Source organism: Phoca vitulina, unplaced genomic scaffold (assembly GCF_004348235.1).
Source record: "Phoca vitulina isolate PV1807 unplaced genomic scaffold, GSC_HSeal_1.0 scaffold12, whole genome shotgun sequence".
Taxonomy (NCBI): Eukaryota; Metazoa; Chordata; class Mammalia; order Carnivora; family Phocidae; genus Phoca; species Phoca vitulina.
In genome coordinates this window covers 14408114-14434956 of record NW_022589715.1, presented here as the reverse complement: position 1 = coordinate 14434956, position 26843 = coordinate 14408114, and the positions used below count along the sequence as shown (strand labels likewise).

The following is a 26843-nucleotide window of genomic DNA, read 5'->3' as shown; positions in this document are numbered from 1 at the left end:
AAGAACATAGCTGACAGAAGGAGCCACATCCCCAGATGGTGGCTCCAGGCCCACGCTGCTTCGGCCAGACTCTGCCCCTGCACAAATTGTGGCCCTGCCCCTGTCTCTCTCTTCAGTGGCCCCTACCCCAAAGCAAAAACTTGTAGGAATACCTCTCTCCACCTTACTCAAGAGGCCTCCTTAAATACGCTGGTGAGGAAAACCTACATCACATCCAGAATCCTAGTTGCAATGGAGTCTGCCAAATGTCATTTTTAATCTTTCCAGACTGCATGAGGGGTTGGAATGGAGGTTGACCAAAACAATTCGCGCATCTGCTACACTAACGTGTTTTTATTTAGTATTGGTAGACCAGAGGCATTAGCTAACACTTATTTTCATTGTTACTTCACCCTTATTTTAATTGAAATATATCTTTTTGTCAGGTGTTTCAGCACTTTATCAGCAGAGTCCGTCAGAAGCTGCACATTGTTCTCTGTATGAGCCCTGTGGGGGAGGCCTTTCGGTCCCGATGCCGGATGTTTCCATCCCTTGTGAACTGCTGCACTATTGATTGGTTTGTCCAGGTTGGTGACATACCAGGATACCTCTCTGGGAAGCTGGATTCACTTGATTTTTTTTTTAAGTAGGCTCCACACCCAAGGCAGAGTCCAACACGGGCCTTGAACTCATGACCCTGAGATCAAGACCTGAGCTGAGATCAAGAGTCAGAGGCTTAACTAACTGAGCCACCCAGGTGCCCCTGGATTCACTTGATTTTAAAGGGGTAACACATTGCCCAAAAATAACTCAAGGGTACTTGCATTAGCTTTAAACCCTGCTAGGAATTTACTCATATACAGGAGATGACAATGATAAAGACCTAACAAAGGCTAAACAGAATTTATAAAGGAAGAGGAGACTATGGAATTTAGCAATGTAGAAATTATGGTCATCTTGACAAGAGCTTGGTTTCAGTGGAGTGATGGGGGAAAAGGTTCAAGAGAGAAGAGACGAGAGGAATCAGAGACAGTGAACATAGGCAACTCTTTCAAGAAGTTTTGCCCCAAAAGAACACCAAGAGCTGGGTAGTATCTACAAGGGTATGTGAGGTCAAAAGAAAAGTGTTTTTAAGTGGGAAACACAAATAGCATGCATGTGTGCTGATGGAAGTGATCCAGAAAAGAACTATATTGACAGAGCAGCAGACAGATTTAAGTGTAGTTGTACCAATGGCATTGAATAGGCAAGAAGAGATGGGATGGAGTCATCAGCGAAGGGGTCGGCCTGGGCAGGGAGCATGCACAGCATACCCCAGAGGAACAGGAGCGGGGGGCAGAGTACATGAGCACAGATAACAGGGAGATGGGAAGATGTGGGGGTGAGAGCTCACTGAATTCTGTTTTCGTTGCTTCTATTTTTAGTGATGTGGGAAGCGAGGTCATCAGCTGAGAATGAAGTGGAAAGAGGAGGTGTTAGCAGTCTGTAGAAGCTTTTCTGGGCTGCTCTAAGAACCCACTTGAGCTAGTTGTCACAAAGTTAAAGTGAGGCCAGTCGGCAAGGTTGTGTGTTTTTCTCTAGCCATGCTCAACTACACAGTCACAGACATGGGGTAACAGAAAGTTGCATTTGGCTAAGGTTCAGGTGAGTGCAGAGAAACAAGAAAGGAGCAAAGAAGTTGAAGAGGTGAAGAGGACAATGATTATAATAACGGACCTGCATAATAAACAGAGTAAGGACATGAGGTCCTCGTAATGTATGTGATTTTATTCATGGAATTATTCTAAATACACCCATTCATTTATTCATTCAATTAACAAATCCTGATTAAACAACTTCCATGTGCCAGACACTGGGCTGGGGATAGAAAATGCAGCCCCAAACCCCTCTCTAATGAATGCAGCCATTCCATTCATTACACATTACAGACATGAGTAGGAATTCATTGGGTAAAAGGGGGGACAAAGCAAGGAAGAGGTCCAGAGAAATATGTTTTCTTACTTGTTAAAATGTATATTATAGAAATGAGCAACAGACTTTCCAAATTATATCTTTATTTTCAGTGGCCTAGAGAAGCACTTCTTTCTGTATCAAAGACGTTTTTTGCAAACGTGGATGCTGGAAAAGAAGAACTGAAAGAAAAGCTTTCCCTCATGTGCGTGAACGTTCACTTGAGCGTCTCCACGATGGCAGAACGCTATTACATGGAGCTCCGCAGACGGTACTACACAACGCCTACCTCCTACTTGGAACTCATCAATCTCTTCCTGACTATGCTGAGTGAGAAAAAGAAGCAGCTGGTTTCGGTAAGTATAATGTTATCAATAAAAAAAAAAATTTTTTTTTTTTGCTTGAACTCAAAACTTGCCAGAACTAGCGGAAGTTCTACATGCCATCTTACCTGCTGGAGCCTTCTCCATCCCCACATGTGCCCTTGACAACCTGCGACAGACAAAAAGATGAAAAGAATGTCTCACGCTGTCGGCCGAGAGGCCTTCCCCTTCCTTGATATGTATATTTTTTCTACTGTCATTTACCTAAGTGCCTCAGTAGAATGAGACGGATATAGTAACAGCATCAAAGTGAGGCGGTAAGTTAGACATCTCTGTAATATTTCATGAGAAGGAGAACCTTTTGTTAAGCAGCGGAGATGGAGTTCCGGTGGCCTAACATGTGTCCGTAGTTGCCATTAAGAGCAAGGACTTCAGTGTCAGGCAGACCATATACAACCTATGTTCTGCCTCTTTCTTGCTGCACAACCGTGAGCACATTTTGTAACTTCTAGGGCTTAGTAGAGAATAAGGTTTAGAAATTTCTACATCTACCGCTTGGATTGTTGTGGAGTTTAAGTAAGATACTGTTTGTGAAGGGCTTGGAATATGATCTGACACCTACGAGGTGCTCAGGAAAGAGTGGCTGCCATCACGATCACCATCAGCAGGCTATTAACATGAGCTGAAATTTTCAACATTTTAATCAAAATTAAAATAGAAGTATAGACCATTAAGATATTTTTAATGTTTTTCAGAGGATTTTTACTTGGTAAATAAATACATGCTTTGTAAAATAACTTGATAGATATTTTGAAACCTGTCAGTTTGAACCAGGCTTTCTGACTCACCTTCAAAAAATAGTTATTCCCAGCTGCCTCCTCTTCTAGGTCCTGCCTCTTTGATCCTAGTCAGAAGTTCCTTACCACTGGGAAGTAGGGTTCAGATCCAGCAATCAGAGCTGAGTCCCCAGAACACTGACAAGTTCCTAGCTCTGCTCACCCATCTTGACGAAACAAGTTCCTAGAGCTGTGGCCTCCAGAAATTCCTATCTGAACTTACCCCTCGTTCATTCAACAGTCTACCAAGCTGCCAAGCTAAGGGAATAAAAATAATATGATGTGGTGGGTGCCTGGGTGGCTCAGTTGGTTAAGCGACTGCCTTCAGCTCAGGTCATGATCCCAGGGTCCTGGGATCGAGTCCCGCATCGGGCTCCCTGCTCTGCGGGGAGCCTGCTTCTCCCTCTCCCACTCCCCCTGCTTGTGTTCCCTCTCTCACTGTGTCTCTCTCTGTCAAATAAATAAATTAAAAAAAAATCTTAAAAAAAAAAATAATAATAATATGATGTGGTTCCTCAGTGAGCCCGCAGTCTGGTGACATGCCAACTGCTGTGGCTAGGGGGCATAGATCTACACCCACCGTGGTGAATGTCATGGTCATTTCCTAGAGTTCTGTTACCTGAAGATTTCTGTCTGTTCACAATTTTAAGTATTACAAACTGATTTACCAGTTCTGTAGATGTAAAATTCTAATACGTGAGTAAGAGATGCCAAGAAATGTATAGTTTATAATATTCATTATAATAGATATTTTTATTGTCATCTAGGCACGTGACCGGGTGAAGAACGGTCTCACCAAGCTATTAGAAACAAACGTACTAGTAGATAAAATGAAATTAGAGCTTTCAGCTTTAGAACCTGTCCTTTTTCAAAAATCACAAGATGTTGAAGCCCTGATGGACAAATTGGCAGTAGATCAAGAAAATGCCGATCAGGTATGCATTCCCTGACATTGTGGTCGTGAGAAGGTTTTGATCACCAACTGATCACCTATATATCATGACATGGGATTGGATTTTTTTAATTTTATATGTCTTTAAAATAATTAAGTGATAGTTTTAACAATGCTTTTAAGTTGTAAACAATCTACCTTCAATGAATCAGCCTGGTTCTCACCCTGAGAATGAGTGAACACAATGAGTGGGACAGAGAGTGGTGAGAAAAGTACCCCCAACAAGTATAAAGCAGCAGCTCTTCATCTCCTAAGAAGGAATGGTTTGTTCTAACAGCTTCAGCTCAATTATCCCATCAGCCTACATGAGATGGACAAAGGAGAGCCTAAAATGTGCTGTAGCTAATACTCTTTCATTGTTGGTATAATCCAGAGGGGCAAATATGACACATTATCATTGGCTTTGTTTTTAAACATTGAAATTCAAATAATGAGACCACCTAAGCAGCTGTGTTTCAATGTTTAGGTCCGTAGCATTGTGCAGGAAGATGAAGCAACAGCAAAAGTGAAAGCTGAGGAAACCCAAGCAATTGCCGATGATGCTCAGAGAGACCTTGAAGAAGCTCTCCCTGCCCTTGATGCTGCTAATAAAGCCCTGGATTCCTTAGATAAAGCAGACATATCAGAAATCAGAGTTTTTACAAAGCCCCCAGATATGGTCATGACTGTTATGGAAGCGATTTCTATTCTCTTGAATGCCAAGTGAGTACATCCATAATCATGTGTTACCAAAATGCATGGGGGAATTTCTTTGGTGTTTTTCTACATTTTCATTTATATATGCTCATTCTCTTCTCTGCCTTCTTACTGATTTGGTCAGTCAATCAACAGATTGATTCAACAAGCATTTTTTTGAACATCTGTGTTGTGCTAGATGATGGAAGATACAAAGCTCTTCTCTAAGGCACATATAGGATAATGGGGAGACAGACATGAAAAATAATAATTTCAAGATATGCGATATTTGCGTAGTACCAGGACTTCCAAAAAAAAAGAGTGCTCATGGAGAGGTGTGAGCAGGTTTTTGAGATATGATGCTCAGGTGGAGAGTGAGACTATGGGGAGAGCTCAGGGACCTTTGATGCTCGTGGAATGGGATGGGGCTGGGGAGGAGAGCAGTGATGACAGCATGCAAGGTCTTGTGTTTGATCCTGGAGATGTGTAGTTTTCAAACCTTCTTTAGTAATACAAATTTTTTTCAATAAAAATTATAAGAAATCTTTCTATGTAAAACTGATCAAGCAAGGGTAGAAGGCCCAGAGGACCCCCACCCAGCTTCCCTGCTCCCTCTCTGGCCAGCACCTTAGTGGAGCCAGGGAGTTCTGCAAAGCATAGATGGAAAGCCTGGGCCAGAGGGGACTGAGGACCATTGAACATTTTCAACATAATCAGCTTTTCCTGTGAGAAAGACCAATCTGGCAGAAGTTCACAAGGAGCAGGGTTGACTGAGAAACATAAAACCAGGTAGAAGGTGATCGTAGTGTCCTGGCAAGAGATTTTTAAGGACCTAAACTAAGGCAAGTGGGGTAAAAACGTGAGTGCCAGGGCATTGTAAAAATAAAACTATTATTTCTGTAATGTCTTACATTTCTAAAACTCTGATTTTGTAATTCCTTTCTCTACCAAAACTGGGTTGGATGAAACATTAGTCATCCAGGAATGTCTCCCCAGGAATTGTGGTGTACTTAACTACCAATGACTGGGATTATGGTATCAAGATTAAAACTACCCACTGATTGGGATAATATCTTAATGTTCTCAAAAGAACACATTTCTTTTATTCTTAAATTACTTTATTACAGTGCTATTAACTTATTATGTCTGTCTTTCAGGCCTGATTGGCCAACAGCCAAGCAACTTCTTGGTGATTCTAACTTTCTAAGAAGACTTTTAGAATATGATAAGGAGAACATAAAGCCTCAGATATTGGCAAAACTTCAAAAGTATATTAACAATCCTGATTTTGTGCCTGAAAAAGTAGAGAAAGTGTCCAGAGCATGTAAATCCATGTGCATGTGGGTAAGAGCGATGGATTTATATTCTAGGGTAGTCAAAGAAGTCGAACCAAAGAGACAAAAACTCCGTGCTGCACAGGTACATCATTTGTGTTGCAATATTTTATACAATTAAAGGCCATGATCATTAATCATTCAAGCTCCTGTGACTTTGTAAAACATAGATAGTAACAATGCTCTTGAAAACTAGTTTTTTTTGTAAAAAAAGAGCTGGTGAAGATTATGCTTTCAGAAATGACCTCTAAAATCAGCCCTTTCCCAGCATGAAAGGAAAATAAGTCCTTAGTATAGTCGTATCATCAGGCCAATGATATTTTTCAGGTGCCTTTTAGCTCTAGCATGTGATGCTCTGGGTTGCATTTGCTAATACTCCCACACTCCGTGATGTCATCTGAGGGTCTAAAACCAGCTTAAGCCACAATCGGATGTGAGGTCCCAAGCAGAACAAAGAATGCTCATTGAGTGGATAGGGTTACTGAAAGGAACCGTGGCTCGAGAGCAGGGGTGGCAGACTTTTTCTGTGAAGACCCAGAGAGTAAATATTTTGTGTTTTGCTGGTTATCTGCTCTCCATTGCAATTCCTGAGCTCCGCTGTTGCAGCACAGGAACTGCCATCAATAATAAACGAGTAAGCATGGCTGTGTTCCAATGTCACTTTATTTATGCACACAGGAATTTGAGTTTATACAATTACCATGTGTCATGAAGTATTCTTCTTCTTTTGATTTTTTTTCCCCAACCATTTAAAAATGTAAAACCAATCTTAGTTTGCTAACTCACAAAAACAGGCAGCAGGCTGAATTTGGTTTGCAGACCCCTGCTCTAGAGAACTCGCTAGGAAAGATTTGTTTTCCCAGTTGAGTGAACCTTTCATTTATTTCATCATTTAAAGTTAATCCATTGTAGTAACTAATTAATCCCAAATGCTTTGGGATTAATGTGCAATGGTACATCTGTTTCTCTATTCCTTCTGTGATTTATTTTATTGGGCTTTGTTTCTTGTTTTGTTTTGTTCTGTTATGCTTCTATTCTTATATTTTAAAAACTTTACATTTGTTTTAACTTTATATACCATATCAAAATATTTTGAGACATGAAAAAGAGAACATAAATCCTATTTTTAAAATGTATTAGAAGTGGGCAAATTTTATTTTCTTTGGGGACCTTGGATTTTCATTTTAAATATTTATTTGATTTTATTAGGCTGAACTTGATATTACTATGGCCACTCTGAGAGAAAAGCAAGCATTACTAAAGCAAGTAGAAGATCAAATACAAGCCTTACAAGATGAATATGACAAAGGTGTGAATGAGAAAGAAGGTCTAGGTAAGTAACTCATAAATTTATGGTGGTCAGGAGATGCCTGATTTTTTTTTATTTAAATTCAATGAGCCAACATGTAGTACATCATATAGTACAGCTTCAGATGCAGAGTTCAATAATTCATCAGTTACGTATAACCCAGTGCTCATCACATCATGTGCCCTCTTTATGTCCATCACCCAATTACCCCATCCCCCACCCATCTCCCTCCAGCAACCCTCAGTTTGTTTCCTACAGTTAAGAGTCTCTCACTGTGGGTGCCTGGGTGGCTCAGTCGGTTAAGCAACTGCCTTCGGTTCAGGTCATGATCCCAGGGTCCTGGAGTCGAGCCCTACATCGGGCTCCCTGCTCAGCAGGGAGCCTGCTTCTCCCTTTCCTTCTGCCCCTCCCCCCACTCGTATTCTCTCTCGCTCTGCTCTCTCTCTCTCAAATAATCTTTAAAAAAAAAAAAAAGAGTCTCCCATGGTTTTTCTCCCTCTCTGATGACTTCCCATTCCGTTTTCTCTCCCTTCCCCTATGATTCTCTGCCCTGGTTTTTATATTCCACATATGAGTGAAACCATATGATAATTGTCTTTCTCTGATTGACTTATTTCACTCAGCATAATACCCTCCAGTTCCATCCATGTCGTTGCAAATGGTAAGCATTCATCCTTTCTGATGGCTGAGTAATATTCCATTTTATATATATATACCACAAGGAGATACCTGATTTTTAAAAGTAGGAGTTTTCAGGCAGTCAGATCTCAGCTTCCATCCAACATGTAGGACGTATTTCCACGGAGGTACTGACTAGCCTAATGTAAGATTAGAGCTGCACATATGGCATACATTCAACTCCTGTGTGGAAGGCTTGTTGGGACATGTTCCACTCTAGCACGACTGGACATATGAATTTGATCCAGAAAATAAATACTACCCAGACACAGAGAGAGCTAGCTTCAGCAGAGTAACGGAGTATCAGAAAGGAGCTGTTTGCTTGGAAGAGGTGAACGTGGACTTGCTTCTGGAATGGGCAGTAACGCTGAATTGGTATGAGGTTTCATAGAGATGTACTGACATCATTAGCTAAATAATGCTAATGTCACTATAAGCAAAAGCAGGTGAATAAACATCTTATATTTTAGGAAAATACTGAATAACATAATTTGATTTTCTTAAAATTTTCTAGCAAAGACTATGGCCCTGACCAAAGCACGTCTGATACGTGCTGGAAAGCTGACGGCTGCATTAGGAGATGAGCAAGTTCGATGGGAAGAAAGCATCGAGAAATCCAATGAGGAGATATCAAATATCATTGGGAATGTGTTTATAGCAGCAGCTTGTGTTGCCTATTATGGGGCCTTCACAGCCCAGTATAGGCAATCGGTGAGTAAACTCACTTTCTGTGAGGAGTGGGGAGAAGCAGCTGAAACGGGCAGAGGCAGTTTTCCTGAGTTTAGAGGGAGGCTCTCCACTGTGAAGGTTCTCCATGATGGAAACTCCACAGCCCTCCAGCTCCCCCATCAGCCAGCAATGGTCTACCCCTAGGATTTCCTTAACACATTTCTTCCTTTCCTTTCCTGCCTTAGAAAGTTAGTCATCACTTCCTTATACAGCTCAAGAACCTGGGGGAAGTAAAAGGGCCAGGGAGTCCCCCCCCAACTTATGATCAGAAGTGGCATCTAAAGTCAGCCAGGATGGGGGCACCTGGGTGGCTCAGTCCGTTAAGCGGCCAATTCCCAATTTCGGCTCAGGTCATGATCTTAGGGTCGTGAGATTGAGTCCCACGTCAAGCTCTACGTTCAGCCCGAGTCTGCTTGAGATTCTCTCCCTCTGCACCCCCCACCCACATCCATGCTCTCTCTCTCTCTCTCAAATAAATAAATAAATCTTTAAAGTCAGCCAGGATGAAGTTTTCTGAATTGGAGAGACTTCTACAAAGGGCTAGGCAATGGGAAGGAGCAGTAAATGAAATTATTTGGAGAGATTTTTCAGGCCATTTTTATGAAATGCCTTCCTAAAAAGGCTTCATCCTTGCCCTTGAGCTATAAAACCTAGTTAGTATAGGACTCGTAGACTCAACAGAAGCTCAGGGGTCATCTGGTGCCATGTGAGCCGTGCCAGTGGTGCTTTTGGACTGTCCTATTCACTGAAGGAGGTAACCTGCCAACATCCTCTGCGCCATCTACTCATTGCTAGTAGCACCCACAGTCATTGTGATAACCCCAAATTTCTCCACATGCTTCCAGACTCTCCCAACGGGGACAATACACCCCTGGTTGAAGACTACTGTGATAACATTTGTCATTTATACATGAGAAAACTGAGGTTCAGACATGGGGAGTGACGTGCCCAAAGTCACCGCTAGTTTATGGTATGGTTCAAGGCCCCAGATCTGATTGTCAGTCCACTTCTTGTGTCCTATGCTTTGATGCCAGGATGCATGTGGAGACCACTAGAACTTACTTATAACCATGACATTCTGTATGTATCCTCATTTACCAAGTGTTCCTGACTCTATACAAATAAGCTTTCCTCCTCCCACAGCTTATAGAATATTGGATCCAGGACTGTCTGTCTCTGGAAATCCCAATTAATCCTTCCTTCAGTCTCATTAACATTCTTGGCGATCCCTACGAAATACGGCAGTGGAACACTGATGGGCTGCCCCGTGACATAATATCAACAGAAAATGGTATCTTGGTTACTCAAGGGAGACGGTGGCCTCTGATGATTGATCCCCAGGATCAGGTGCGTAACAAGTGCTTCAGATGCAGAGCAGCCTCCTAGCCCTGCTTACTGTTATGCTGTCCGTTCCAAATTCCAAAAGTGGACTTGAACACACTTGTAAGATGTTGGTGATTTAGACCTAGAAGAGAGTTTAGAAGTCTTCTAGTCAAAAGGGCACCTGGGTGGCTCAGTCAGTGAAATGTCTGACTCTTGGTTTTGGCTCAGGTCATGATCTCGGGGGCTTGATCTCAAGCCCCGAGTTGGGCTTTGTACTCAGCAAGGAGTCTGCTTGAGCTTCTCGCTCTCCCTCGCTCACGTTTTCTCTCTCTCAAATAAATAAATAAACCTTTAAAAAAATGTATTCTAGTCCAAGTTCCTCATTTTGTGGAGGCAGAAGGTGAAAGGGAAGAAGAGTCCAACTGCTCTGCATACTTGATTTTGATTGGTTTTATTTACGGGGTTAACCATTAGTTTTCTATTTTCTGTGGGAGCAGAAATTCATTCCTATAAAGTTCTTTTTTTTTTTTTTTTTTAAGATTTGATTTATTTATTTGACAGAGAGAGAGAGACAGCAAGAGAGGGAATACAAGCAGGGGGAGTGAGAGAGGGAGAAGCAGGCTTCATGCCGAGCAGGGAGCCTGATGCGGGGCTCGATCCCAGGACCCCAGGATCGTGACCTGAGCCAAAGGCAGACACTTAACAACTGAGCCACCCAGGCGCCCTTCCTATATAGTTCTTGTTCCTAAAAGGTCTGAAGAGTCAGAATGAAGTCAGGGTAGGATGGGTTTTAGGGCAAGCCTGCCTGGAATTTAGAGAATCCTATTATCTGACTCCGAAGTCCATGGATCATACTGTTCTAAGTGGGGTTTAGAAAAGGGAGCTGTTGTCAGAGCCAGGAAGACAAGCTTGAATACATTAAGGATGGGCTTTTTCCCTAGATGTGTCTCTTCTTCATTTGTTTCAAATTTGAATAAAAGGAAGAATCCCAAACACTGGAGTTTAAAAGGTGTTTTTTATTTGCAGGGGGGTAATATTTTATTTTATCTTTTCCATCTTTCAAAACTGTTTCTAAATTGAACAAAATTTCTAAACTTTACTCTAAAAACTTTCACTTGCTGTCATCTATAAAACTCTAAGTCCAGTGTCCTGCTTTGTGCTTTCTCAAACAGGCAAACCGTTGGATAAGGAACAAGGAAAGCAAGAGTGGTTTAAAGATCATTAAGCTTACGGATAGTAATTTCTTACGTACACTGGAAAATTCAATCCAACTTGGTTTACCCGTCTTGCTGGAAGAGGTTTGCTTTTCACTTTTCTTTTCTCTGGTTCATCCCCAACTTTCAGACCATATCTGGAATCCTATACGGGCCACGCCTGCATCATGCTAGAGACACCAGTCAGCTCCATTTGCAAGTTGTTCAAACCAGTCGCTTTGCTCCTTAAACGGTGCACTATCACGTGGGGAGCAATCCATTGACTGAATGATTTTTCTGATTCCAGACATGGTTTTGGTGTTAGTGGGATGGGCTGTTTTCTGACACTGCTGATTCTTAGCCCCGTTGTGGCTCTTGATGGTTAGCTGCCATGAAAGTGCAGAGCAGCAGAGCCCTGGGGCCAGCAGGAACTGTCCACACATGCTGACGACGGGAGGCCAGCAAAACATTCCGGTGGGCATAAATATTATTATTCTCTACCCTTCTAGCCTTGACCGACCAACATAGGAAAGGTTCTGTAGTGGGTCCCAGGCCCTCACCCAAACCCTGATGTTACAGGAGAGGGTAAAGTCTCCCCAAACCTTTGGTGCAGTTATGTTAGCCCCAAACTGGATTCTTAAACTGCAGTTTACTTTGTAACACAGGAGGTCCTGGGGGAATTTCTTCTCCAAGGCAGGGCACAAAAGACTTTCTATGACGTTCTGCCCCTGGATGGCAGGGCCTTGTAACTGCTTTCTGTGACTTGGAGTCATTAACATGCACCTAGCTGCTTTTTACATTCGTAAAGCAGTATTTTCCAACTTCCTCTCCACTTATTCGTGGGTGTGAAATGGAGTTAGTCGGTCTCAACCAGCATTTTTTAATGATATAGAATAGATTTTTAAGAACACAAAATTGCATCATAGGTGGAAATGGAAATTTTATCTCATAAACTTTTGTTTACATTCTTGGGTATCATGTCACAGTATGAAATAGATTTGTTAACTATGGATTACAATCAAATTTTGACAGCTCCTGGGCCATGGACCCCCATCACACCCATGCTGACATAAGGGTGTTTGTCATGGGGTCCGATAGCAGCGTCTGCAGGCCCAAGTTCTTGCCAACAATCAAATTTGCTTTGAGGGAAAGAAAATAGCTATCATACAAAATAGAGGTCCACAAACTTTTTCTGTTAAGAGCCAGATATTTTAGTTTTTTTAGGCCACATACAGTCCCTGTACAAATATTATTCAAACAAATATTCTTCTTTGTTTTGGTTTGGGTTTAGGGTTTTGTTTTTATAACCCTTTAACAGGGTGAAAAATCATTTTTAGCTTAAGAGCCATACAAAAACAGGTCACAGAGGGCAGGATTTGGCCTGCAGGCTGTAGACTGTCATCATTTGCCTTAGAACAGCCATGAGAGTGAACAGATCATTTGTCTGGGTCCTGCCGAAGGGCCACGTGCAGAGACCCGCCTTTCTCAGATTCTTCCTTATGGGGATGAATGGTATGTACAATTAGTCTAACCATCTGTATTGCCTTCACATGATCATATTTTCTTAGACTACCGGTAAGATAACCACTGGAAAATATACACCGTTAGAGGTAATGAGTGCATAGTAAGAGAAATATCTATCAGATCACTGGAAAATTGCTCATTCAAAGTAAATTTGGAGGCCCAAGGAATTTAGAGAAATTGATACCATCCATTTTAATGGCTTATTTTTTTTTTTTTTGTATTCTAACTTTCAAGCTTAAAGAAACCTTGGATCCAGCTCTAGAACCCATTCTCTTGAAGCAGACTTTCATGAGTGGTGGACGGCTGCTCATTCACCTTGGAGATTCAGACATTGATTATGACAAAAACTTTAGGTTCTATATGACAACCAAATTGCCAAATCCCCACTACCTGCCTGAGGTATGAGCTGCTGGTCTCGGATTCCCAGCCCGAGTGGACTATTACGTGTGACGGTCTCTGACATTTGGTGGGCCCTCTCCCAGCTCCCCCTTTCCCCACTGCTCTGCCACCCCCCTTCCTTCCACTGTCCTCCACTCTCGCTTCTCTTCTGCGTCCTGATTCTGATTCCAGTTGCCCTTCTGCTCGCCATTCAGTTGGATTTGAGTCCCTCCCCACCCAGTCCCTAGGTGCTGCCCTGTCCGAGGCCCTGAGCACCTCTTCAGCGCGCTCTCTCCATCTCCCTCCTGGCCCACAGCTGCTTGCACAACACAGAGCAGCACTCCCTTCTAATCATTCTTCTCCCTCCTGCAGCTCAAGGCCATTTGTGCCCCTCTTGCTGTGGCTCATAAATGAACCAGGGCTTCACAGAGAGTCTGTGGGGAGAGGGGGACATGCAAATGTTAACATTTGCAAATGCCCGTGGCATAAAGGCCCAAATAAAGAAGTTGCCAGCTTGAAAACCCTGGTGACTGTCACCCTTAGAGAGTGATGACTCAAACATCCAGTGTTTGAGTTCTGGAGGAGGGGGCATCCCTCATGCGCTTAGACTTTAAGGGGATCTATGTGAACCTCACTTCCACACACGCCCCTGACCTACGATAGGATCCGGAAGAACTACTCTTGTGCTGCAGAGCCCAAGGCAGTTGCAACAGAAATGAAGGCAGCTGGGGCTCCTTTCTGCCTTCCTGCACAGGGCTCCAAGAGGTCGCTCGTCCCCCGCAGTCCCTCGGTGCTGCCACAGCTCCAGGCACGGCTGCACGCTCCACAGGGTCTTCCCAGTGTGGCAGGTCTCCCCTTCTCCAACAGGGCCCACACAATTAGGGAAGAAACTTCACAAATCAGAATTACTCCTTCACCTCTCCCCTCCATGCCAAAAACAATAAAATCCTTGCATATGCCATTCCAAATAGTGTCATTTTCCTTTTAGTTACTGATTTTCTCATAGCTGCCTGTCTTCACTAGATGTGCTCAGGTTAGATGAAACAGACACACCTCTTGAATAAGATGAGGGAAATGCCACTAAAAGCCCAGGTCAGCCTTGAGGGGTATAATTTTCACAGCCACTGCCAGAGCTCATGTCGCAAGATCCATGGTGAAGTTTAGAAGAGTGACCGACGTGCCAATGACTTACAACCTTCTCACTTATTTAACTTTTGGGAGGGAGCATCGCACACCTTACCCAACACTAGCTCTGTGACCGTGGGCCAGTTATTCCATGTCCTGGATCCTCAAGTCAATTAACCAAAAAGTGGAGATAAAGCCTACTTCAAGGATTCATTGTGAAGATTAAATAAGAATAACATGTAAAATATGGGACGTTCAAACACTCTTTTTTTGCTGTTAACTTATTCTAGTAATGTGAGAATATTATAGCAACCATTTTTCATAAAAATGTTATGATGACACAATACATATAAAGCTCTATTATCAGTCATCACTTGTTTTCAACAAGGACAAACTATGTACAAGTCACTGTAACTGAGTGATTTTCTTACCTCATTTGGTCTTCATAAATACCCTGTGAGTTATAACTATTATTATCCCAATTTTTAAATCTCAGGAACTGAAGCTCAGCAGGGGTGAGTATCTTGTCTAACATGCACTAAAGGGTGTACCTGGAATCAGAACCTGATCTTTTTAACCCTCTGCTGGCTCGCCTTTCCTTAAAGCACCATGTAGGATTCTATAACTGTGGCCTGTGAGGAACAAGATTGTCATTCATACTGCAGGGAAAATCATATTAGGATTCTGTAAGACATAATATGCTTGGTGGGTGTGTGGGTGTGTGGGTATGTGGGTATGTTCACAATTAGACCCAAGAGACATCCAGCTGGGTAATAATGGGCCCTGTTCTACTAAAGAAAGCACTTCTTATTTGACTCATCTGAACTTAAGCATTTTTATGTAAATCTATGCTTCTCTTTCAGGTGTGCATTAAAGTTACCATCATCAATTTCACCGTAACCAAATCAGGTCTAGAGGATCAATTGTTAAGGTAAAAAGAAAAAAAAAAAAGTGGGGGGAGGGGAGGGGAGAAGCAAAGTTTCCTCGTATTTTGTTTAGAAATTGTGACAAAACATTTTAATGTGTGAAAGCACCACTCATGAGTCATCAGTCATAAAGATGATAATAAACAACCAGGTTCTTCATCTGTTGTCACTGTTGCGGCTGCCAGTCTTGTTCACGGTCTTCTCAAGAAGATCAGGGATATACCCTTACTTCTCAACCATGGTTCGGGCCAGGCCTTCAGCCCAGCCCGGCCTCTTCCCCTTCACTGGGGTTTCCAATCTTGGGCAAGTGAATGAAGTCAGTCGTCGTGTGGTTCCTTTAGATGCTTTGCTCCATACCTGTGAGAAAAACTCCCAAAGAGAGCTTTCCTGTTTTACTGGTTTACAGGTGTTTTCTTGGTGTACTTAATTGTACCTACATCTGTCCACCTCAAAAAATTAAATACCCTCCTTCAGTATACTCTGTGATTAAATCTCTGCTTCCCAAAAATAAGATTATGAATTGTTGATAGTAATTATCAGAAGTAGCCAAGAGGCTTAGACAAAAAAATTGTAAGGATTTATTGAAATAATAAATTTATATGGTTAAAAACTCATTATATATGTGTGTGTGAGTATATGTGTATGTATGTGTGTATGTGTATATACTACATTAGCTCTAAAGGAAAAGATTATTTAGACCCACGTTCAAAATAAGTCGTCATATTCATTGAGTCAAGTCAAAATTGGGTCAAGATTATCCTGATTTATTCCATTATCACTGAGTTTAAGTCTTGTTTTCCTTGTTTATTTTAGGAATCTATTCTGCCAGCCACTAACTTGCTTAATTTCTGCAAGGCTAACTTCTTTCCGGACAAAGGGTATTTCAGCACATTTTACAGACATGTTCTAAGGACATGGCTGAACCGTTTTCATACCCGTGCACTCCCGTGAGGAGTTCCGCTTAGTTGTGTCACAAGCTGTCAGCATGTTAGACTGCAGGGACACAGACAAGTGCCCTGGAAGCGAGAATGTTGAGCCTCCGGTGTAGGACACAGAATCTCTGGGTTCTAGTTTATACTCCTCTCTTCTGAAAAAACTATTTAAACAAATGAACTTGAGATGATGATTTCTTATGGTGTTCATATAATAACTTTTAAAGTTTCTGAACTCGGTATGTACATAAAAATGAACAATGAGGCCGTTCATTCTAGCAGGTAAAGCACGTGCCCTGGAGTCAGCGAAGCCAGGTGCAAGCCCAGCTCTGCCTCTCAGAGCCACGTGAGCTCAGGAAGTGACCCACTAGGGTCTGTTCCCTCATCTGCAAGCTGGGGTGGTAACCACAGTGCCTACCTCACAGGAGCATTCAAAGAATTACAAGAGAATCCACATAAAACTCTGAGCAGGGTGCCTGGCACAGAGTGATGCTTAATAAAGATTAGTTCCTGCAAACACAGGGCTGGGATTATGAAAGCAAAAATGAAGGGAGATCTAAGTTCACATGTTTTGACAGGAGTGGAGCTGGAGATAAGGCCCTTTTATGAGACCCAGGCAAGACTCACTTCATGGAGGTGGTGGGATTTCGGAATCTCCCATAAAAAGAATATTCCAGGCACCATTTTCAGCCTGGCACAAGCAAGCATTAGATACAGAAATTGAATGATTAGGGGGATCAAGCACTGAGCAGGTTTTCTGAAGAGAAGATGAGCAGAAGCTATGGGGACTGTGGTAGACTGTCAGTTTTGAAATACAAGATAAAGAATCAGAACTAACATGTCATTCAGTGAATAGCCACCTTATAAACCCAGCAAAGAGGGGCCTTATGCACTAGGACTTGGCTAGTAGCATTAGTACTCAGCTAAGTAGTAAAGAAAAATAGAAGCAACTTCAGGGCACTGATAAAGCCATAATTTAAGTATTCAAACTTTGGTTCCAGTGATGTGGTACGACTCGAAAAACCCGAGTTGGAGGAACAAAGAATCAAGCTCATTGTGAGGATCAACACTGACAAAAACCAGCTGAAAACTATCGAGGAGAAAATCCTGAGAATGCTCTTTACATCGGAAGGAAATATTCTGGACAATGAAGAACTTATTGACACACTCCAGGATTCAAAGGCAAGTAAAATATTTTTAGTATGTATAGAAAGTGTATTGCTTCAAAAGTTACAACTGCCACTTTTGAGGGTCCCTGCAAATCTTTTATAGCAAGAATGGCAGCCACACCAGGGCTGCCAGCATCGCGCAAGAACGAACCTAGCTAGCAGGGCCCCTCACCCCACAATGGAAGAGGAGGTAAATCGTAGACAACTGCTCCTCTTGTCTTGTCTGCATTTTTTTATTCAAGCATGTAATGTAAAGAACTGGGACAGGATACAAGTTGAAAGGAAAAGCAGTTGTAGTCACATTAGTATCACCTCCATCTGGAAGCCTCCCTGGTATGCCCAGCTGGAATTAATCTCTTCCTCCTTGGAACACCTGTAGCAACTTACCTGACCCTCTTTTACAGCCCTTGACATTGTTTACCTTATGTCACCATTATCAAATCCCAGGTCTTAAATCTCATGTTAGCCTGTTCAATTTGGTGTTGAATCTGTGACTAGTGCAGCTTGATACTCCTTCTCCAAGGGCTCACCCTGGTGCCCTGTATGTAACTGGTGCTCAGTAAAAATGTCACAATAGTAAGATGAAGTTTTACATTAAACATATAATCTTGTACTAAATTGTTTCTCATTCAGACCATAATTTTAAAAGTATACTGGAAATAAAACCTATAAAATGATTTTCATCCATTCATGAGAAACAAAGTAATTTACTAAAAAAAAAACCTTTGACATGGAATACAGAAGTTTATGTCCTTTGTCTTTCGTTGACATCAGAAATGATACTGCTTTCTATCCTACAGTCTCTTGAGATCCCATTCTGGGTCTCCCATTTCTTTTCTCTCTTTGCTTGTTTGTCAGTCTCTTTATCCTCTTTCCATTCATTCTTCCTTGGGTTTTTAGTTTCTGGAAGTCAATGGTTAACCCATTTATTTATTTTTTTTTTTATCAAAGCTTTACATGAGGGGCACCTGGGTGGCTCAGTTGGTTAAGGGTCCGACTCTTGATTTCATCTCAGGTCATGATCTCAGGGTCATGGGATTGAGCCCCTCATTGGGCTCTGCACTTAGTGCAGAGTCTGCTTGAGATTCCCTCTCTCCCTCTCCCTCTGCCCCTCCCACTCATGTGCTTTAAATAAATAAATAAACAAACAAAGCTTTACATGCAAATTGCTTAAGGAATGAAATATTTGTACAAGTTTTGTGATAGCATTCCCTGCTTTCTCTATGCCCACCACCACCACCACTACCATCCATGACTTCCTCCATAAAAACAACTATGTTCTTCTTTTTTGTTTTGATTATTTGGGGTTTTACATCTTTTCTCTAAATAATAGACGCATATTGCTACTTCTTGAGTTTTTCTTTTATCCATTCACTGTTGTCTATACTTTTACCACACACATACATACATACACACACACACACACACACACACACACACACTCTTCCCATCCCCTAGCCTCCCACTGTACTTATATTCTGATTATAGTTACATATCCAATGTTTACATTGCCTAGAAGTATGAAGATCTGGCTGCAAGTATTTTAGGGGCTGAGGACAGGAGAAGAGCTAGGGTATCCTAGTATCCATTGTGTATACATTTACCTAATCTCTTTGTTTTCATTATGGTACCGGGCCCTCAACTATCCCTGGCTTCCTTCCGTCAAAAAATCCTCTCTTTTAATTTCCCCAAGGAAGAAACCTCTATTTTTCAGTCAGAGTGGGGAAGGGACAACCCCCTGCCTGGTGGGGAGATGACTTGGGAGTCTATCAACCAATTCTTATTTTAGGCCCTTCCCACTTCCAGGGGTTGGATGCCACGAATTCTTAAGCCTTTGACGGGGATCCTGTTTTACAAATTGGGTGACTTTTTGGCTTTTCCCTTTGCCAGCTTAGGAATCTATTTTCCTGCATCTGCTAAGTCATTACCACTCTACTCTCTGCTTTCCAGTTCTCAAAATTTTATTGATATTTCCTCTTCCATTCTTCCTATCTTTGTGGGTTTGCACTGTTTCAAAAAATCCCTTTACTATAATTGTATCATGGTTTCAGTAGGGAGTAAGGTAGATACATGTGTTCTGACTGCCTTCTTTCTCTGTGAGCTGGTTTCTGTGTCTGCAGGGAGTTGCCTTGAAGATTTCCTTTCTATCAGGTAGGGATAGGACTGATTGTTCCTGGGCTTCATTTCCTACCACTTCCTGCCTATAGTTTATACTCCCTTAAACTCCCAGAGCCCTTATTTTATTTTAAGTTGTTTGTTTTTTTTTTTTAATAATCTCTGCACCCAACATGGGGCTCAAACCCACAATCCTGAAATTAAGAGTCACATGCTCCTCAAACTAAGCCAGTCAGGTGCCCCCCAGAGCCCTCATTTTAAAATATATGTCATATTCTCTAATCACTGCTGAGGCCTCAAGTCTCTTGGGCATAAAATCTATAAGTAGTTACTAAGCTCAACTGAGGTGTATAGTCTTCTAATATTCTCTGGCAAAAAGAAGAAGGTAGTCTACTTTGCTTTCTCTTTAGCCCTGGATTCTTCATTATCAGGGCCTTGGGCTCCTCCAAGGATTGTTTACAGGTGGGTCTCCTTGATCCAACTGCTCCTATACCAACTTCCTTTTTCCTACTCATATGTAAATGCTTTAGTTGAGTCCAATATCGAGACCGAGGTTTTCCACTCAACTCTACCCTTTCTTGTCCCCTCAGGTTCCTAAGTGGTTAATACAGAGAGAGTTTGAGCCTTTGATTCCTGGAAAAAGCTCTGAGTCCCTCCCTTCCCTCTCTTGGAGGACAGGGGTCGACAGTCTAGAACTTAGCCACTAGCCACATGTGGCTATTAAGCACCTGAAATGTGGCTAGCCTGAATTAAGATGTGTTGTTAGTGTAAAATACACACTAGATTTCAAAGACTTAATCCAAAAAAAAAGTTAAAAATCTCAGTTTATTTTAAATGGATTAAATGCTAATATAATCAACATATATTGGGTTCTATTGGGCTAAATAAAATTATTGTTAAAATTAATTTCACTTGTTTCCTTTACTTTTAATAAACTTAGAAGAGATAGAATTATATATGTGGCTCACACTATGTTTCTATTGGGCAGTGGGGTCTAGACAGAAAGCTTGTTCAGACTCCCTTTTAGCTCTCCTTTCAATAGAGCCAACACTAAACAGCAGTTCCCACAGTGATTTTTCATGGTCCCTGACCTAGACCCTTTGACTTTCTAGAGACAAATTCCCAGTTGAGGAATATCCACAGCTGAAAGAAATGGGGGTTGGGAGAGGAGGACAGACAGGCAGCAATATAGAGAGACTGAGGGAGCCAGAGAAGGGAACCTTAGAAAGCCCATTGACCAAAAGGCTCCCCAGAGCCACTAACCCAAAACAGAAAACCAAAAGAACAGCAAAGACCTCGCAACCATCTCCAACAACTTAGCTTTATAACCCTTCACAAACAACAGCTACTATCCCCAGGTTGCCTTATGTCTACACCTGGGAACACTAGGGAAAGAAAGAATCTTAGTCTTCCTTATGATTCCAGAGTGGGATGTGATACCACTTCCTTCCAGCCTCTCTCCGCCCTCCTCTTTGGGGCAGTTTCATGGATGCCCCTTCTCCCTTTATACCTTCTCTCATTATGCGAACCCCACATCATTTGAGGACTGCTCATGGGGAAGTCAGGGAGCAACTGGGAGTGCTGTATTAGGGCTTCCTTTCCAGAAGTCATTCAGAGTCGAGTCTCAGAGAAGTGCTCCTCCAGCTTGTCAGGGCTTCTTGTGTTGCCTGTTCCCAGCTGCCTATTCCACGTTCTGGAAGGAAAGAGGTCAGCTCAGTCAGAAGAAGGTCACGGAGACCTGAGAGTCAGTCGTTCTATCTGGGGACCCCCTTATTATAATCACTAATTCACTGTATCCTTATTTCTTTCCTAGACCTAACTGGATATACTCCAAAAATCCTACCGTTTTTTTTAAAAAGGGATCCTTAAGAACTTGTTTTCATACCTTTATTCAGATCACTTCTGGTGCCATTAAAATCAGGCTAAAGGAAGCCGAGTCCACTGAAATGATGATCAATGTCGCTCGTGAGAAGTACCGTCCAGTAGCCACTCAAGGCTCCGTCATGTACTTTGTTATTGCAAGCCTCTCAGAAATAGATCCTATGTACCAGTATTCGTTAAAATACTTTAAACAGGTAAGTGTGTTGTTTTGTCAGTGAACTTTATTTCTTTGGTTTCCCTTTAAACCCAGTTGAGTTACTTTAGCCTCAGACAGTTTGTGAGTCTAGTTATCAAGTAAGACCCTCTAGGAGCTTGGGTTCAGACTTACCTGTTCAAGAGTGACTCCACCTGCCATGTCTTCTCAACACTCAAGTGCCCAGTATGCACAGAAAACTGCAGAGAAAGAAAAGAAAGACTTTCTCTTGGCCTCCTTGGCTAACTAGCTTGTTGGTTTTCCTTCTGGCCTGCCTTTTTTTTTTTCTTTTCAGACTCACAGCTCCATGCTGTTTCTTTATACTGTCTCTACAATAATCCAACTTCCTTTCCCCTGTTAGATTTTTACTGTGCTGTATCTCAAGTCTCTGACAGCACTGACCTTAAGCGAATTGGTTTCTGTATCTTTGTCCCCAGAACTTTCTATACAACCGGCTATCCCAATCCCTCACCGCACCTCCCCAACGTTTTTTAGACAAATCATACATGGCCTGCTCTCCTGTCCTTGGTTGCTTCCCACTCCCACCATATTACTGATATTACTGTGCAACTTTTGTTTTTTGTATGGTCTCTCTTCTTCATCTCATATTCACTGTTGAATCAGATTTCTCATGAGTAGGATACTTTCACCCCTCATCCTCTTTGTGGCAGCAGTCCATCTCTCCCAAGAGCAGATGCAATGTCACAAAACTTGAGCAAGCAGGATCAATTTACCCGAAGATTTCCGGGGGAGACAGGGAGTTTGCTTCACCCATTATACAGCAGAACTTACCCAGCATCCCCAGTAGCACCCTCTGTTCACCACCAAAATTCCTCTCAGCTACCAGTGTGTGTCAAGGTTTGCCATGTTTTATTTTGGCACCAAGCGTCACACCTTCCCTGGATTTTGAACTTGTCTGCTTCTTGTCAGGTTGTTAAAGAAAGCTCAATCCTCTTTTCTTCTAAGTGTGTTAAATAACACCTCTGTTTCCCTTTGTCAACCAAACTTTGGGGAGAATTAACAAGGGCTTTCCCTTAAATTTTGGCGAAATCCTAGCCCATTCTTCCCACATCCTAACGATCTTGGGGGAGTGCCAAGTAGAGCACATGACCTTACCTTGCCCTTCTGTCTCTCACCCCAAAGTGATTATCAAATCCGAGTTAAGAATATGAAAAAACGGGTGGTGGCAGCTCACCTCCATTTTCCTGTGTTCTGCCTCACATCAAGATGATGCCTTTTGTATATTGTCAAGGGTTCGCAGTGGTTCATTTCTGAAAAATGGGGAGAGGTAGGGGAATGCAGAAAATAACTATCACTTATCAATTTGGGGTGAATTCTGGACTTTTTCATAATACAGTAGTCCTCTCCTGTGCTGCTATTTACCCACTGAATACAGGGTCCCGAAGGGCGGGAGTGAGGAGCAGGGATTTTTTTTTTTTTCCTCCACAGAAATTGAATTAAATCAGAGATTGATAGAGCTCTCTTTTGCACAGTTGTTCAATACAACAATTGAGACTTCTCTAAGGACAGATGATCTACAGCAGCGCTTGGAAATACTGCTGGAACAAACTCTTCTAACCGCTTATGTCAATGTTTCAAGAGGACTTTTTGAACAACATAAACTCATCTACAGCTTTATGCTCTGTGTTGAGATCATGCGTCAGCAAGAAAACTTAACTGATGCTGAATGGAATTTCTTTCTCCGAGGTTCTGCAGGATTAGAAAAGGTACCTATCTCAAGTTTGGATTGTAAGTTTATTCTAGATCGGGACCACAAGCACCTACCAGTGCTCTGCAGTGGCTGAAGGTGATACATTTGGCCATGTGGCCCAGGGGGGCAGGTACTGGGGGTCTAGGGGCTAGGCTGCCACTTAGCTCCGTCTCCAGTAGCTGGGCAATGTCAGTAAATTTAACCTGTTTAGGCAGCACTGTCCTCACCTATACAAAAGGGATGTCGGGATTAACCAATGGGCTGGGAGATGTGAACATGTTTTGAAAAGTTGACCATCTTACACATATGAAGAGCTAAAATGCAATAAATGTTGTAATTCACAGATTTGGCAATAGTGTTTGGGAAATCATGACTCCCTCTTGCCTGGACACATCTTTCATTATAAAACACAGGAACTAATATGACTGAACTGTCGCCTTCTGGAATACTGTAATACGAGCTCTCCTGCAGTTTCCTTCTTTGTGTTCATCCTTTTGTCAGACTTTCTCCAGCCCCTTAAACTAGCCTATCTCACCCACATACCATGAATTGGGTGGTCCACAGAAGTGAGCCACAGCCCCCCGCCCCAACTCTTGCTTGCAGTTCCAGCTTAGCCCCACTCTAAATGCTTGGCTCTGCCCTGCCTATCTTGAGCCCCACCTTTGGTCTCTGCAGACATGACCTCTGCACCTGTTTGCCACTATTTGAGCCTCCGTGTATCACTGGGAGGTTGGACTTTATGCCTTTTTTATTTGACTCTCAGTGCCCTATGTTCCCAGGACAAGCCCGACAAGACCTCTCCACCAGCCGTCCTTCCTTCCCAGTCCCCCCCCATCTTACATATTCTATTAATCCTTGCTTAATGCTGTCTTAACTTCATAATCACAATTCATATCTCAGAGGGCTTGCTATATGTTTTATAGATATCAGCTCATTTATTCCTCTCAGTATCCTTATGTGAGTTCCTAATTTTATCTCTAGCCTGCAGATAGACAATTGGCACAGAGAGATTAAATAACTTGTCATGTTCACATACTTACTGGGGTTTGGGACCAGTGCTGGAACCCTCACAGTCAGTCTGCAGAGCTTGCCCTCCTACCCGCTTCACTCTGTTGCTGACTGTTAGTGGGTCACTCAGCCAGGCCCTTCCCAGTGCTTTATCGTCCTTCTCACAACACTCTGTTAATAGCCTTGTTTACAGTTTTCTCAAGCAGATGCTTAAAGAGGTTAAAGAACTTTCCAGAATCAGATAACTAACGCATGACAGAGTCTGATTCAAATCTGTCTAAGCTTCCAAAGCCTGTGTCCATTCCAGTACCACCTGCTACTTCTCGTGAGCAACGTATTTTGACAAGAAATGTAAAATATGTTTTAAATACCATCAAACACAAAACTTAAAATTAGTCAGAAATCATCTTAAGACACATCTCAAAAATCTTTATTAAACTCTCTTTTCTTCCACCACAAGGAAATTGGAATGATTCTTGGCTAATTTTTTTTATAAATGTGTTTGGAGGATATCTTTTATCGAGTTACTTTATTTAGTTCCTAGTATTTTAATACTAGTATTTTCCATTTTTATCATAAATGCTACATAGCATTAGAATCAACAGAAGAGAAAAACAAACTGCACAATCATCTTAGTAGACACAGAAAAAGCATTTGACAACACCCAACACCTTTTCATCATAAAAACACTCAACAAACTATAAATGGAAGAGCGCTCCCTCAACTAGATAAAGGGCACGTACACAAACCCACACTAACAACATACTTAGTGGTGAAAGCCTGGGTGCATTCTCCCTAGGATCAGAAACAAGACAAGGATGTCTGCTCTAACCACTTCTTTTCAGCATTGTACTGGAGATCCTTGCTAGCTCAATTAGGCATCCAGGAAGAATTAGACAGGAAGAAGTAAAAGTATCTCTATTTGCAGGGGACACGGTTTTGTATATAGAAAATACTAAGGAACCTACTAAAAAATAACTGAAGTATTAGAATTAATAAATGAGTTCAGCAAGTTTGCAGGATATAAGATTAATATACAAAATTAATTTGTATTTCTCATAGATGCTTGCAAGAGACAATTTGAAAATGCAATTAGGAAAAAATCCAGTTACAATGGCAGTAGAAAGAATAAAATACTTAGAAAGAAAGTCAACAAAGGAAGCTCAAACTTATACTCTGAAAACTGTAAAACATGTTGAAAGACATTTGAGGACCTAAATAAGTGGGGAAAAAATCCCATAATCATGGATTAGAGACTTCGTACTGTTAGGATGGCAATATTGCCCAAAGTGATCCACAGATTCAGTGAAATCCCCATCAGAATCCCAGCTGACTTCTTTGTAGAAATTGATGAGTTTATTTATTTATTTATTTAAGGGACAGAGAGAGTATTTTTTTTTTAAGATTTTTTATTTATTTATTTGACAGAGAGAGAGATAGCGAGAGAGGAATACAAGCAGGGGGAATGGGAGAGGGAGAAGCAGGCCTCCCGCTGAGCAGGGAGCCTGATGCCCATGGGGCTCGAGTCCAGGACCGGGGATCATGACCTGAGCCAAAGGCAGACGCTTAAAAACTGAGCCACCCAGGCGCCCCTTGACGAGTTTATTTTAAAATTCGTATGGAATTGCATATTTTAAAGTTCATACGGAATCACAAAGGATCCAGATCCCACAGCTCACTACAAAGCAGCAATAATCAAGACAGTATGATACTAACACAAAGATAGACAAATGGATAAATGAAATCAAATATGAGAATCCAGAAATAAAACTGTGTCTATAGTCAACCAATTTTTGACAAGGGTGCCAAGACAATTCATTGGGAAAAGAAGCCTTTTTTTTAATAAAGATTTTATTTATTTATTTGACAGAGAGAGATAGCGAGAGCAGGACCACAAGCAGGGGGAGTGGGAGAGGGAGAAGCAGGCTTCCCACTGAGCAGGGAGCCCAATGTGGGGCTCGATCCCAGGACCCTGGGATCATGACCTGAGCCGAAGGCAGACGCTTAACGACTGAGCCACCCAGGCACCTGAAAAGAAGTCTTTTTAACAAATGGTGTGGGCCAATTGGACAGCCACATGCAAAACAGTGAAACTAGACCCTACATCACACCATATATAACTTAAAATGTACCAAAAAACCTAAACATAAGAGCTAAAACTCTTGTAAGAGAACATGGAAGTTTTCATGACTGCATATTTCACAATGGATCCTTAGATATGATACCAAAAGCATGAGCAACAAAAGAAAAAATAGGTAAATGAGACTTTATCAAAAATAAACATGCTTTTGTTTCAAAGAACACTTAAGAAAGTGAAAAGACAACCCACAGAATGGGAGAAAATATTTGCAAATCATATCTGAGAAAGGATTTGTCTGGAATATATAAAGAACTCTTAAAGCTCCACAAAAAAAGACAAATGACCCAATTTAAAAAAATAGGCAAAGGACCTGAATAAATATTTCTCCATGGAAGATATACATAAGCACAGGAAAAGATGTTCAACATTATTATTCATCAGGGAAATGCAAATCAAAACCTAAAGGAGATACCATTCATCCCCACTAGAATGGCTAGAATCAAAAAGACAGATAATAACC

General features: G+C 41.8%; 1 protein-coding gene across 1 annotated transcript in view; it reads left to right on the top strand.

Annotated features, from left to right (window-relative positions):
- DNAH6 (dynein axonemal heavy chain 6) overlaps positions 1-26843 on the top strand; it is a 213437-nt gene that overhangs the window by 132497 nt on the left and 54097 nt on the right. The window contains exons 48-61 of the mRNA XM_032410573.1: positions 426-566; positions 2043-2285; positions 3856-4023; positions 4507-4742; positions 5873-6134; positions 7259-7382; positions 8551-8747; positions 9909-10112; positions 11261-11386; positions 13040-13204; positions 15172-15239; positions 17168-17348; positions 21346-21525; positions 23018-23251. Coding sequence (XP_032266464.1) covers positions 426-566; positions 2043-2285; positions 3856-4023; positions 4507-4742; positions 5873-6134; positions 7259-7382; positions 8551-8747; positions 9909-10112; positions 11261-11386; positions 13040-13204; positions 15172-15239; positions 17168-17348; positions 21346-21525; positions 23018-23251 — 2529 coding nt within the window. The remainder of the gene's footprint in view (positions 1-425; positions 567-2042; positions 2286-3855; positions 4024-4506; positions 4743-5872; positions 6135-7258; positions 7383-8550; positions 8748-9908; positions 10113-11260; positions 11387-13039; positions 13205-15171; positions 15240-17167; positions 17349-21345; positions 21526-23017; positions 23252-26843) is intronic.